General features: G+C 41.6%; 1 protein-coding gene across 1 annotated transcript; it reads left to right on the plus strand.

Moving 5' to 3' along the window:
- The first annotated feature begins 4286 nt into the window (after window positions 1-4286).
- Window positions 4287-12960, plus strand: tph2 (tryptophan hydroxylase 2 (tryptophan 5-monooxygenase)). Its single transcript, XM_064929373.1, has 11 exons — window positions 4287-4412; window positions 5214-5357; window positions 5441-5624; window positions 7332-7432; window positions 8188-8255; window positions 8484-8680; window positions 8998-9133; window positions 9413-9539; window positions 9685-9780; window positions 9854-9987; window positions 11998-12960. Exons 1-11 carry the CDS (start codon window positions 4302-4304, stop codon window positions 12170-12172), a joined length of 1473 nt encoding a protein of 490 aa, XP_064785445.1. The 5' UTR covers window positions 4287-4301; the 3' UTR covers window positions 12173-12960.
- The last annotated feature ends 95 nt before the right edge of the window (window positions 12961-13055 follow it).

A 13055-nucleotide genomic window follows, 5' to 3' on the forward strand; every position in this document is an offset into this window, starting at 1 on the left:
TTCAAGTCTGATAGACGTCAGGATGTGACGTTCTTCAGCCTTGGTGACAGTTCACAGCGATGCCTGTGTCTTTGATGGAAGACATTTGGAGATGTCTCAGACATAGATTGAGGGTCTCAGACTGGGAGGGAATGGGAAGAGTGAGGTGGAGGTAGCCTGCCTATCACAACGATCTGCTCATAATGGGCAGGCAGTTAGAACAAAGCAGCAGCACCCCGGCCTCGGCTCCTTTCTCCCAACGCTCTTTCATTTCCTGTCCCACAGGAAATTGCCTCAGTCAGCCGATAGGTTATTGCCCACAACTATGATTTATTTATCTGTCATCTCCTTGGGTTTTCATTAAAGAAGAGGCTCAGGCTGCTTTGTGTTGACTGACAGGTGCTTTACTCACCTATCTGTAAACATTGGGGTTGATAATGACTGAACGGCAGAAAGAGTCTGAATATGCAGAATGGACAGCACAATTTGTTGGGAAGCCAAACACACCCAGTCTCATCAGTTTCTGTGTGAGGATACACAATATTAGTTAATCCAATTGTCACCATAGAATTTTGTCCATTACATTCACCGTCCATGATTGTCTCCATGATGTCATTTCCAGGGATATGATGGAAGACCAAACCTTATTGGATGGGGACAACAGATGTTAAACAGTATCTGAAGTACTCCATTCTCTTTTTCCTTTGATCGAATGCCAATCATGTTTTTGTAGATCATGTTTAAAGTACAGTAGGCCAATACCAGAAGAGGCTGGTGGTAGGAGCTATAGAAGGACAGGCTCATTGTAATGGCTAGAATGGCAGACATGAAATGGTATCAGGACCACAATGGAAATACATCCCAGACTTACTGCTGGTGTCCTTTACAAAGAAGGAGAGCTGTTCTACAAGTGATCTAATAAAAAGTCAACAAAAGTCTATAGAGGGTCCGTTACTGCATCAATGCCCGCTACAATAGGGGCCGTTACTGCATCAATGCCCGCTACAATAGGGGCCGTTACTGCATCAATGCCCGCTACAATAGGGGCCGTTACTGCATCAATGCCCGCTACAATAGGGGCCGTTACTGCATCAATGCCCGCTACAATAGGGGCCGTTACTGCATCAATGCCCGCTACAATAGGGGCCGTTACTGCATCAATGCCCGCTACAATAGGGCACCCTGGAGGTTTTGTAACATTGTGTAATTTCGGCAAAGTATAAAAAGTGGCAATTTTACGGGGTTGAATAGCTAAAAAGTTGTATTCTTTTTTGGTTATCTGACCAGAACTTAAATACCCATCTAGGACAGGAAAGATTGTGTTCTGAAATTGGGCAGTGGTGTCACTTCTGTGTTTCTTGTAAAAGGTGTTGTCAAACTGTTTGTGACACTCATTTACATAAACAGTCCTATCCATGAGTACAACCGACCCACCCTTATCAGCAGGGTGGGTACGGACTGACATATCGGATTGTAAATCAAGCAAAGCTTGTTTTTCAGCCTTAGATAAACTATGGAAAGATATTTACTCCTGTATGTTCTTAAGGAGATGAACAACATATTTTCCAACAAGTCTGCAATATGTCTCAATAGAGTGATTGCGATTGGTTGGAGGTACAAAATAACTTGTACTTCTAAAAGGAGTCGGAGTATGTGCAGGTGAGCAACCTACATGTTCAGTAGAAATATCACGATTATGGGAGCTAAAGTATTCCCTTAAACGGATGTTTCTAAAAACTTAAACATGTCTACCTTAACATCAACATTTTTGCACTGGTTTGTAGGCACAAAAGATAACCCTTTATTAAGCAAGAAGATATGTGCAGGGCTCAATATCTTGCTTGATAAATTAAAAACACTCAGTCCCGTATCCTCCATGATTTACCAATGGAAATACATCCCAGACTGTATTGTGTGTTATCCTCCATGATTTACCAATGGAAATACATCCCAGGGTGTATTGTGTGTTATCCTCCATGATTTACCAATGGAAATACATCCCAGACTGTATTGTGTGTTATCCTCCATGATTTACCAATGGAAATACATCCCAGGGTGTATTGTTTGTTATCCTCCATGATTTACCAATGGAAATACATCCCAGACTGTATTGTGTGTTATCCTCCATGATTTACCAATGGAAATACATCCCAGACTGTATTGTTTGTTATCCTCCATGATTTACCAATGGAAATACATCCCAGACTGTATTGTGTGTTATCCTCCATGATTTACCAATGGAAATACATCCCAGACTGTATTGTGTGTTATCCTCCATGATTTACCAATGGAAATACATCCCAGACTGTATTGTGTGTTATCCTCCATGATTTACCAATGGAAATACATCCCAGACTGTATTGTTTGTTATCCTCCATGATTTAACAATGGAAATACATCCCAGACTGTATTGTGTGTTATCCTCCATGATTTACCAATGGAAATACATCCCAGACTGTATTGTGTGTTGTCCTCCATGATTTACCAATGGAAATACATCCCAGACTGTATTGTGTGTTATCCTCCATGATTTACCAATGGAAATACATCCCAGACTGTATTGTGTGTTGTCCTCCATGATTTACCAATGGAAATACATCCCAGACTGTATTGTGTGTTATCCTCCATGATTTAACAATGGAAATACATCCCAGACTGTATTGTGTGTTATCCTCCATGATTTAACAATGGAAATACATCCCAGACTGTATTGTTTGTTATCCTCCATGATTTAACAGTGGAAATACATCCCAGACTGTATTGTGTGTTATCCTCCATGATTTAACAATGGAAATACATCCCAGACTTGGTGTGTTATCCTCCATGATGTTACTCATGTGCATGTATGGCTTTTTCAAGTTTGATGTGTGCTTGTTTTTCTAAAAGGTCAAATTAATAAACACAAACTAAAAACAAATGGAGACCACGTTTGACTGTTCCATTTATTCCATCCCTGCCATAACAATAAGCCCGTCCTCCTATAGCGCCTCCCACCAGCCTCCTCTGGCCAATGCAATTATGATAAACAATCTGATATGTCACTTAAATTGAGGATTCCTATGTATGGTTTGGCTCCTCTCTCTGGTGTGAATGAGTGTATATTGAGAGTCCCTCTATTATGTTACCATATTTGACTAGTGGATTTGCATTCAGAAAGGTGGATTAATACAGTGAACGCCATAGGCTGCATTTAGAGACTCACATCTCCCTCACTAGCTTTAAGCACCAGCTGTCAGAGCAGTTTACAGATCACTGCACCTGTACATAGATAGCCTATCTGTAAACAGCCCATCTATCTACCTACCTCATCCCCATACTGGTATTTATTTATTTTTCTCCTTTGCACCCCAGTATCTCCACCTGCACATTCATCTTCTGCCGATCTAACATTCCAGTGTTTAATTACTATATTGTAATTACTTCGCCACCATGGCCTATTTATTTCCTTAACAAACCTCATTTGCACTCACTGTATATAGACTTTGTTTTCTTTTGTTCTACTGTATTATTGACGGTATGTTTTGTTTATTCCATGTGTATCTCTGTGTTGTTGTATGTGTCGAATTGCTTTATCTTGGCCAGGTCGCAGTTGCAAATGAGAACTGTTCTCAACTAACCTACCTGGTTAAATAAAGGTGAAATAAAATGTAAAAAATACAATAACATTTATACATAGGCTGCATTTATAATCTTTTTTTTCACTAATTGGTCTTTTGACCAATCACATCAGATATTTTTCAGAGCTGATCTTATTGGTCAGATTAATGGGTTCACCATGAAATGTATTGGAAACTCCCATGGAGTTTCCTGCCTCTCCAAATAAAGGCAAGAGATGGCTCTTCACACACACACGCACCCCTGCCTGGTCTATATGCATGTCAACAGCAGAGAGAGGGAGGGGATGCCTTACCCCCTCTGCCTCCATCACACTATTTAAAGGAGCTGCAGTGGTGCTGGTTGGCAGAAGACAAGCCTAGTGTAGCTCAGTGGAGAAGGTAGTAGTAGCTATTGTAGAGAGTAGAGACAGGGTAGTACTGTAATAGTAATTATAGTAGACACCAAATAGGAACTCTGGATCCGGAACATCCTCTCCAGTGCATTGGGAGGTAACGCGTGACTCTCCATTTTAATGTTTAGTAGAAATCAAATATTGAAAACATACTGTGACGTTTGGGTCTACAAAGAGACCGTCATCAACCTTCAACTTGAATTTGATCAGAACATTCTCTCCATGCAGGCAGCCCATGGTGATGGCGTCGTCCCAGCTGAGGAAGCGGGGCGGCGGCCCGGAGAAGAGGGGTGGCCCAGAGCCAGTGCCAAGAATGCAGCCTGCCATGATGATGTTCTCCAGTAAGTACTGGTCCCGGCGGGGGCTCTCTCTGGACTCGGCCATGTTCGACCAGCAGAAGCAACACCATACCGGGGGACAGATGGTAAGTGAAAGACTGCATGGAATTAGATCTAGTGTCCTCTTAAATGGAGGGGTTGGATGGTTTGTTAGTTGACTAGTTGGTTGGTTGGTTGATTCATTAATTTAAACTGTCTGCAATACATGGATATCTTGAAGAATGGGTTGATTGATTGGTTGGTTGAGGTTTGAGGCTCTCCTGATAACTGCATAAACTGCATGTTCTATTTAGTGCACAGCATTTTATTTATTTTTCCACTGGACTGTATATTGCTATGGACTTTCTTTTCTGAGTGAAGCACACTTAATCAGTTTTCTAGGCAACCATATCTTAGTGTCCATCACAGGGGGAGGAAATCCTCTTTCTCATGACATGTTCTTATGGCTAGCTAACTCATCTCTCTGGTCATGTCAAAGATAAGAAGGCGTGTTCGTAGAACGGATGGTTTAAGGCACTGAGTGAGACTATTGATTGAAATACTCAGGCTGGTTTTAATGTGGCCTACACTTGTTTGGTAATCAACATTCTATCTTCATGCATCAATCACCTATCAGATCTTGTATGTGCTGTGTTGACTTGTTTATTGTGTATTAATAATTGTGTTAACAGGTGGACATGTGCTGGTGTAGCGACGGTGGTTCAGTGACCTCCGCTCGCATGATGAGTAACCTTGCCTGAGACCCGAAGACTGTTTCTGTCTGAGCTTATGCCTAGCTAGGGTTTAGCTCAGTTGGTAATCCTGTTTGAACCTGATCAGTCACATTGGGTTACATCTGGTCATCTGTATCGACATGTCTGTGTCACTTTCTGTTCCCTGTCCGACAGTCGCGCCGGCCCTCCTTCTGTCCAATAGATGAGAACCCAACCGACAAAGAGATCAGGGAGAACAGGGAGTCGGGGAAGACGGCTGTTGTTTTCTCTCTGAAGAACGAGGTTGGCTGCCTGGTCAAAGCCCTACGCCTTTTTCAGGTGAGTATCTACTGTCCTGCTCCACCCCATCTGTCCCAACGACATTCTCTCCTCTCCTCACTGTCTATTCTCTGCTCTTCCAGGAGAAGCATGTGAACCTGGCTCACATTGAGTCGCGGATGTCCAAGCGCATCGCTACAGAGGTGGAGATCTACGCCGACTGCAGCTGCAGCAAGAAGGAGTTTAATGAGCTGCTGGAGCACCTCAAAGACCACGTCAATATCATCTCCTTCAACACGCCCCAAAATCAGTGGTCTACAGAAGCAGGTATGACCCAGGAGTTTTGTTGTAGGCTCTCAGTTTGATAGTTTTTCAGGACATAAAGCCACAGCTTATTAAGGTCTCAGTTCAACATTCACATCTGTATGGGCATATGTGGAATACTGAGTGACTTACAGCAACAACATGAAGACATTTAGCTTTTGTTCATGGTTCAGAGTGAATGTACACATCTTATCCATATCATCGTATGTTCTGTTTGTTGTCTCATCTTGTAGGAGTATAAATGTATCTGAATGGAGATCTGTGAGTACTGAGTGACTTTTAACAAAATGTGCTTTTGTTGACCATTTCTTCTTTGTACAATTTAGTGCTAGTGAAAACTATTTTGACATTTTTTTTGAATGAGTGTTCATCAATGACTACTTGCAGTATGTGAAATTCTCAGAGTGGGTAGTGCTTCAGTTGAATGTGTGTAAAGCTTTACCCTGTGTATATATGATGTGTGTGTGGATGTGCGTGTGTGTGTGTGCTTTATCCTGTGTATACATGATGTGTGTGTGTGTAATGCTTTATCCTGCGTATAGATGGTGTGTGTGTGTGTGTGTGTGTGTGTGTGTGTGTGTGTGTGTGTGTGTGTGTGTGTAATGCTTTATCCTGTGTACACTAATGTTCAAAAGTTTAGTGTCACTTGGAAATGTCCTTGTTTTGAAAGAAAAGCACATTTTTTGTCCATTAAAATAACATCATATTGATCAGAAATACAGTGGAGACATTGTTAATGTTGTAAATGACAGACCCTCAAAACACCAGTCTCAACGTCAACAGTGAAGAGGCAACTCCAGAATGGTGGCCTTCTTGGCAGAGTTGCAAAGAAAAAGCCATATCTCAGACTGGCCAATAAAAATAAAAGATTAAGATGGGCAAAAGAACACAGACACTGGACAGAGGAACTCTGCCTTGAAGGCCAGCATCCCGGAGTCGCCTCTTCACTGTTGACATTGAGACTGGTGTTTTGCAGGTACTATTTAATGAAGCTGTCAGTTGAAGAATTGTGAAGACACTCTAATGTACTTGTCCTCTTGCTCAGTTGTGCACAGGGGCCTCCCACTCCTCTTTCTATTCTGGTTAGAGCCAGTTTGTGCTGTTCTGTGAAGAGAGTAGTACACAGCGTTGTACAAGATCTTCAGTTTCTTGCCAATTTCTCATATGGAATAGCCTTCATTTCTCAGAACAAGAATAGGCTGACGAGTTTCAGAAGAAAGTTCTATGTTTCTGGCCATTTTGAGCCTGTAATCGAACCCACAAATGCTGATGCTCCAGATACTCAGCTAGTCTAAAGAAGGCCAGTTTTATTGCTTCTTTAATCAGGACAACAGTTTTCAGCTGTGCTAACATAATAGCAAAAGGGTTTTATAATGATCAATTGGCCATTTAAAATGATACAATTGGATTAGCTAACACAACGTGCCATTGGAACACAGGAGTGATGGTTGCTGATAATGGCCTCTGCACGCCTATGTAGATATTCCATTAAAAATCAGCTGTTTCCAGCTACAATAGTCATTTAGAACATTAACAATGTCTACACTGTATTTCCGATCAATTTGATGTTATTTTAATGGACACAAAATGTGCTTTTCTTTCAAAAAACAAGGACATTTCTAAGTGACCCCAAACTTTTGAATGGTAGTGTATATATGATGTGTGTGTAATGCTTAATTTTGCATATATATGATGTGTTTGCATCCTTAGATGGGGAGGAAGTTCCTTGGTTCCCCCAGAAGATTGCAGAGCTCGACCAGTGTTCTCACAGAGTGCTGATGTACGGATCAGAGCTTGATGCAGATCACCCAGTAAGTTAGTGTGTTCACTGCTTGGCCGGGTCATCATCGCACAATTAGAATTGTCTCTCAACTGAATGATCAAAGGAAGTAAATAAGACTTAGATACATAGTGTTTTAATATACACTGAGTATACAAAACATTAAGACCTGCTCTTTCCATGACGTAGACTGACCAGGCAAATCCAGGTGAAGGCTATGATCTCTTATTGATGTCACTTGTTAAATCCTCTTCAATCAGTGTAGATGAAGGAGAGGAGATGGGTTAAAGAAGGATTGTTAAGCCTTCAGAAATGAAGACATGGATTGTGTATGTGTGCCATGAATGGGCCAGACAAAAGTTTTAAGTGGTGCCTTTGAATGGGGTGTGATAGTAGGCGTGTGTCAAGAACTGCAACACTGGACCATCAAGGATGGTCCACCACCCAAATGACATCCAGCCAACTTGACACAATTGTGGGGAAGCAGTGGAGTCAACATAGGGCAGCATCCCTGTGGAACGCTTTTGACAACTTGTAGATTCCATGCTCCTACGAATTGAGGCTGTTCTGAGACATTAGATGTTCCCAATGTTTGGTATACTCAGTGTACAACTAATGATCATAATTCCATGATTATATATATAAAAATGTGTATATTTGTGCTGATAATACTCAAGGAATTCACAGGAACTACAGTATATCACCACTGTTGGCTGGTTGACTTGACAGATAACTCTGTGTGATCCTGTTCCTTATCTAACTTCTGGTCTCCTGCTCTGACTCCAGGGCTTCAAAGATAACGTATACCGCCAGAGGAGGAAGTACTTTGTGGAAATGGCCATGAATTACAAATAGTATGAGTAGTCTCTTCTCTTCTCTTTCTTTACTGTGGAAACACTCTGGTAACCTGTTATTTTCTTAGACTAATACTATTATACTAATTGCAGTGTTAGCACACTATTTAGTTGGTATTACAATGTAAATACAGATAACAAATAACAGCTCAGTGTGCATATGATATAATAAAAGAGTGTAATATAAGTGTGGTTATATCCTTATCTGCATCCACCTCCATTTCCCAGTGGCCAGCCTATCCCCCACATCAAGTACACCCTAGAGGAGGTGAGGACCTGGGGTGTGGTGTACAGGGAGCTCACCAAGCTCTACCCCACACACGCCTGTAGAGAGTACCTGAAGAACCTCCCCCTGCTCACTAAGCATTGTGGGTATCGGGAGGACAACATCCCCCAACTGGAGGACGTGTCCCTGTTCTTGAAAGGTATAGGCTGATGAATACCTCTAACAACCCTGATGACCGTAACAGCACATTGTTGTCACCATTATCAGTGTACAGTAGAACCATAACACATTCACTTATAACAGCAAGACTGAATCAGCCTCAGATAGCTTGGTAACACGTTCATCCTCACTGACATTGTCAGTCTCACCTGTGTAACCTCAGGCTGACCCTAAAAAAACACATCTGTCATTGAAACTTCAGGTCCAAAGAAGACATTTCCTTCCTTCAAAGTTCCCTAAAGGCATTGGCCATAATTATCATATATTGATCCTGTTGTTTGTGTGTGACTGTTTCAGAGACGTCTGGGTTCACAGTGAGGCCCGTGGCAGGCTACCTGTCTCCTCGGGACTTCCTGGCCGGTCTGGCTTACCGGGTGTTTAACTGCACTCAATATGTCCGGCACAGCACTGACCCGCTCTACACACCCGAACCGTGAGTACATCATCACCAGAGGTATAACATGTTTTGAGTTTCACAGCACTTGGCATCGCATTACTTGTTCAAACTGAAGCACTCAACATCAAAGTAAAATAAATGATTGTATGATTATTTGAGAGGGAGAGAGAGATGGATAACGATAACAGGAGAGAAAGAGAGAGGGGATAACGATGAGTTTAGTCTGTAGCATATTCTTGGTTTCGATAGATGCCGTTTGCATTTCAATAGCCCATATCTAATGATATCAGAATATTATCTGATATCTGGATACAGGGACACGTGTCATGAGCTGCTCGGTCATGTTCCGCTCCTGGCCGACCCCAAGTTCGCCCAGTTCTCCCAGGAGATAGGCCTGGCATCTCTAGGGGCATCTGACGAGGATGTACAGAAACTAGCCACCGTGAGTACAACATCCTGATAATGCACCTAAAGCAGGGTGATTTGTAAAAAAAATAATACAAAAATAAGCGTGATTTGGGTTTTGTTACTTTGATATTTTTTTTAAATGAAGGCTTACTGACTGTTTCGTTCTATGCTGTTGACAGTGTTATTTCTTCACCATTGAGTTTGGCTTGTGCAAACAAGACGGCCAGCTGAGGGCCTATGGTGCAGGTTTGCTGTCATCTATTGGAGAGCTGAAGGTAAAGCGCACACACACACACACACACACACACTGAGTGACACCACAGTGACAGGCTGATTATTTCCTCACAGCATGCCCTGTCTGACAAAGCCTCAGTGAAGATGTTTGACCCTGGGACCACCTGCTACCAGGAGTGCCTCATCACAACCTTCCAGGAGGTCTACTTTGTCTCTGACAGCTTTGAAGAAGCCAAAGAGAAGATGAGGTAAAACTAAGGGCAACCCAATGGCTTAATGGATAACAGTTTATTTTTAAGGATTGGGGCAGTACCACTCTCACAATTATTTGTTTGAAACCCATTTTGCAGCAGTACATGTGTTCTGGAGGCAGCGACTTAAACCGCTAGGTCAGACCATCCTAGGACATGAAGGTTGTGTGTTTGATTCCCACATGGGCCACATACAGTGCCTTGCGAAAGTATTCGGCCCACTTGAACTTTGCGACCTTTTGCCTCTCAGGCTTCAAACATAAAGATATAAAACTGTATTTTTTTGTGAAGAATCAACAACAAGTGGGACACAATCATGAAGTGGAACGTCATTTATTGGATATTTCAAACTTTTTTAACAAATCAAAAACTGAAAAATTGGGCGCGCAAAATTATTCAGCCCCCTTAAGTTAATACTTTGTAGCGCCACCTTTTGCTGCGATTACAGCTGTAAGTCGCTTGGGGTATGTCTATCAGTTTTGCACATCGAGAGACTGAATTTTTTTCCCATTCCTCCTTGCAAAACAGCTCGAGCTCAGTGAGGTTGGATGGAGAGCATTTGTGAACAGCAGTTTTCAGTTCTTTCCACAGATTCTCGATTGGATTCAGGTCTGGACTTTGACTTGGCCATTCTAACACCTGGATATGTTTATTTTTGAACCATTCCATTGTAGATTTTGCTTTATGTTTTGGATCATTGTCTTGTTGGAAGACAAATCTCCATCCCAGTCTCAGGTCTTTTGCAGACTCCATCAGGTTTTCTTCCAGAATGGTCCTGTATTTGGCTCCATCCATCTTCCCATCAATTTTAACCATCTTCCCTGTCCCTGCTGAAGAAAAGCAGGCCCAAACCATGATGCTGCCACCACCATGTTTGACAGAGGGGATGGTGTGGTCAGGGTTATGAGCTGTGTTGCTTTTACGCCAAACATAACATTTTGCATTGTTGCCAAAAAGTTCAATTTTGGTTTCATCTGACCAGAGCACCTTCTTCCACATGTTTGGTGAGTCTCCCAGGTGGCTTGTGGCAAACTTTAAAAGACACTTTTTATGGATATCTTTAAGAAATGGCTTTCTTCTTGCCGCTCTTCCATAAAGGCCAGATTTGTGCAATATACGACTGATTGTTGTCCTATGGACAGAGTCTCCCACCTCAGCTGTAGATCTCTGCAGTTCATCCAGAGTGATCATGGGCCTCTTGGCTGCATCTCTGATCAGTCTTCTCCTTGTATGAGCTGAAAGTTTAGAGGGACGGCCAGGTCTTGGTAGATTTGCAGTGGTCTGATACTCCTTCCATTTCAATATTATCGCTTGCACAGTGCTCCTTGGGATGTTTAAAGCTTGGGAAATCTTTTTGTATCCAAATCCGGCTTTAAACTTCTTCACAACAGTATCTCGGACCTGCCTGGTGTGTTCCTTGTTCTTCATGATGCTCTCTGCGCTTTTAACGGACCTCTGAGACTATCACAGTGCAGGTGCATTTATACGGAGACTTGATTACACACAGGTGGATTGTATTTATCATCATTAGTCATTTAGGTCAACATTGGATCATTCAGAGATCCTCACTGAACTTCTGGAGAGAGTTTGCTGCACTGAAAGTAAAGGGGCTGAATAATTTTGCACGCCCAATTTTTCAGTTTTTGATTTGTTAAAAAAGTTTGAAATATCCAATAAATGTCGTTCCACTTCATGATTGTGTCCCACTTGTTGATTCTTCACAAAAAAATACAGTTTTATATCTTTATGTTTAAGCCTGAAATGTGGCAAAAGGTCGCAAAGTTCAAGTGGGCCGAATACTTTCGCAAGGCACTGTATACTGAATATGAGAGTCTAGGAATCAGGACAAAGTTATTCAAATTACTCCTAAAAACTGAATGCTCTAGTTTAGTAGGTTACATGCTGACAATACAGGAGTCCACTGGTTTAGTAGGTTACATGCTGACAAGACAGGAGTCCACTGGAGTAACTCTTCTTTGCAGTTAGGTATATTCCTTCTACCAACAGGGAGTTTGCCAAGACGATCAAGAGGCCGTTCTCAGTGTACTACAACCCCTACACCCAGAGCATAGACCTGCTGAAGGACACCAGGAGCATCGAGAATGTGGTGCAGGACCTTCGCAGTGACCTCACCACCGTGTGTGATGCCCTGGGCAAGATGAACACATACCTGGGAATATAGCAGTTGTGTATCTTGGGCATACTTATCTTGGAAATATGTTACTTATCTTGTTGAATATAACATCTTTGTGGAAATGAAACAGACATGACCTGTACAGTGCAGATATCTCTTAAAATAAAAATAGATAAAAGTTACACTTAAAACATAAATAACATGTTTGAAGTGACGTGAAAAAGAAATCAGATCTATTTTCCACTCAGAGTTTATTGTATAGAGCAGGGGTATTCAACTCTGACCCTACGAGGTTCGGAGGCTGCTGGTTTTCTGTTCTACCTGATTATTACACCCGTCTAAATCAGTCCCTGATTAGAGGGGAACAAATAAAAAAATGCAGTGGAACTGGCTTCGAGTTCAGAGTTGAGTTTAAGAGGGATAAAGTATAATACAGAAAATAATATATGGATATGTTATACTTGAAATATATAGTATTTGAAATTGTTGGGGGAAATTCAGAGATATTTTTTGACTTATTCTGTACAGTGCATCAAATGTGAAGAATACAACAGCATATTCATGAGTATTGCATTGTTATGCAGTCGAAATGTGTCGCAAATATGTCAAATGTAACTCGGCTGCCATTTGCTTTGAAATAAAGAAATGTCCCAAATGTAATTCAACTACAATACAAACATTAGGAAAAGAGAATCACTGTTGTAATATTTTTAATGTCAGGCTTCTTTGGCCTTAATGTTGTAAGTATATGTATACATGTTATGCTAGGACTGGAATGGTTTATTCTCTCTGATGAGGTAACTGATGTAATGTTCCATTTGGAATCTCTGTGCTTTTGCTTTCATGTATCGTTCTACTATACTGTTTTCACTGCACATTGCAAATGTATAGTCTTCATTCACAGCTTTACAAAGAGGAAGACAATTATATT

Source organism: Oncorhynchus masou, chromosome 22 (assembly GCF_036934945.1).
Source record: "Oncorhynchus masou masou isolate Uvic2021 chromosome 22, UVic_Omas_1.1, whole genome shotgun sequence".
NCBI classification, from domain to species: domain Eukaryota; kingdom Metazoa; phylum Chordata; class Actinopteri; order Salmoniformes; family Salmonidae; genus Oncorhynchus; species Oncorhynchus masou.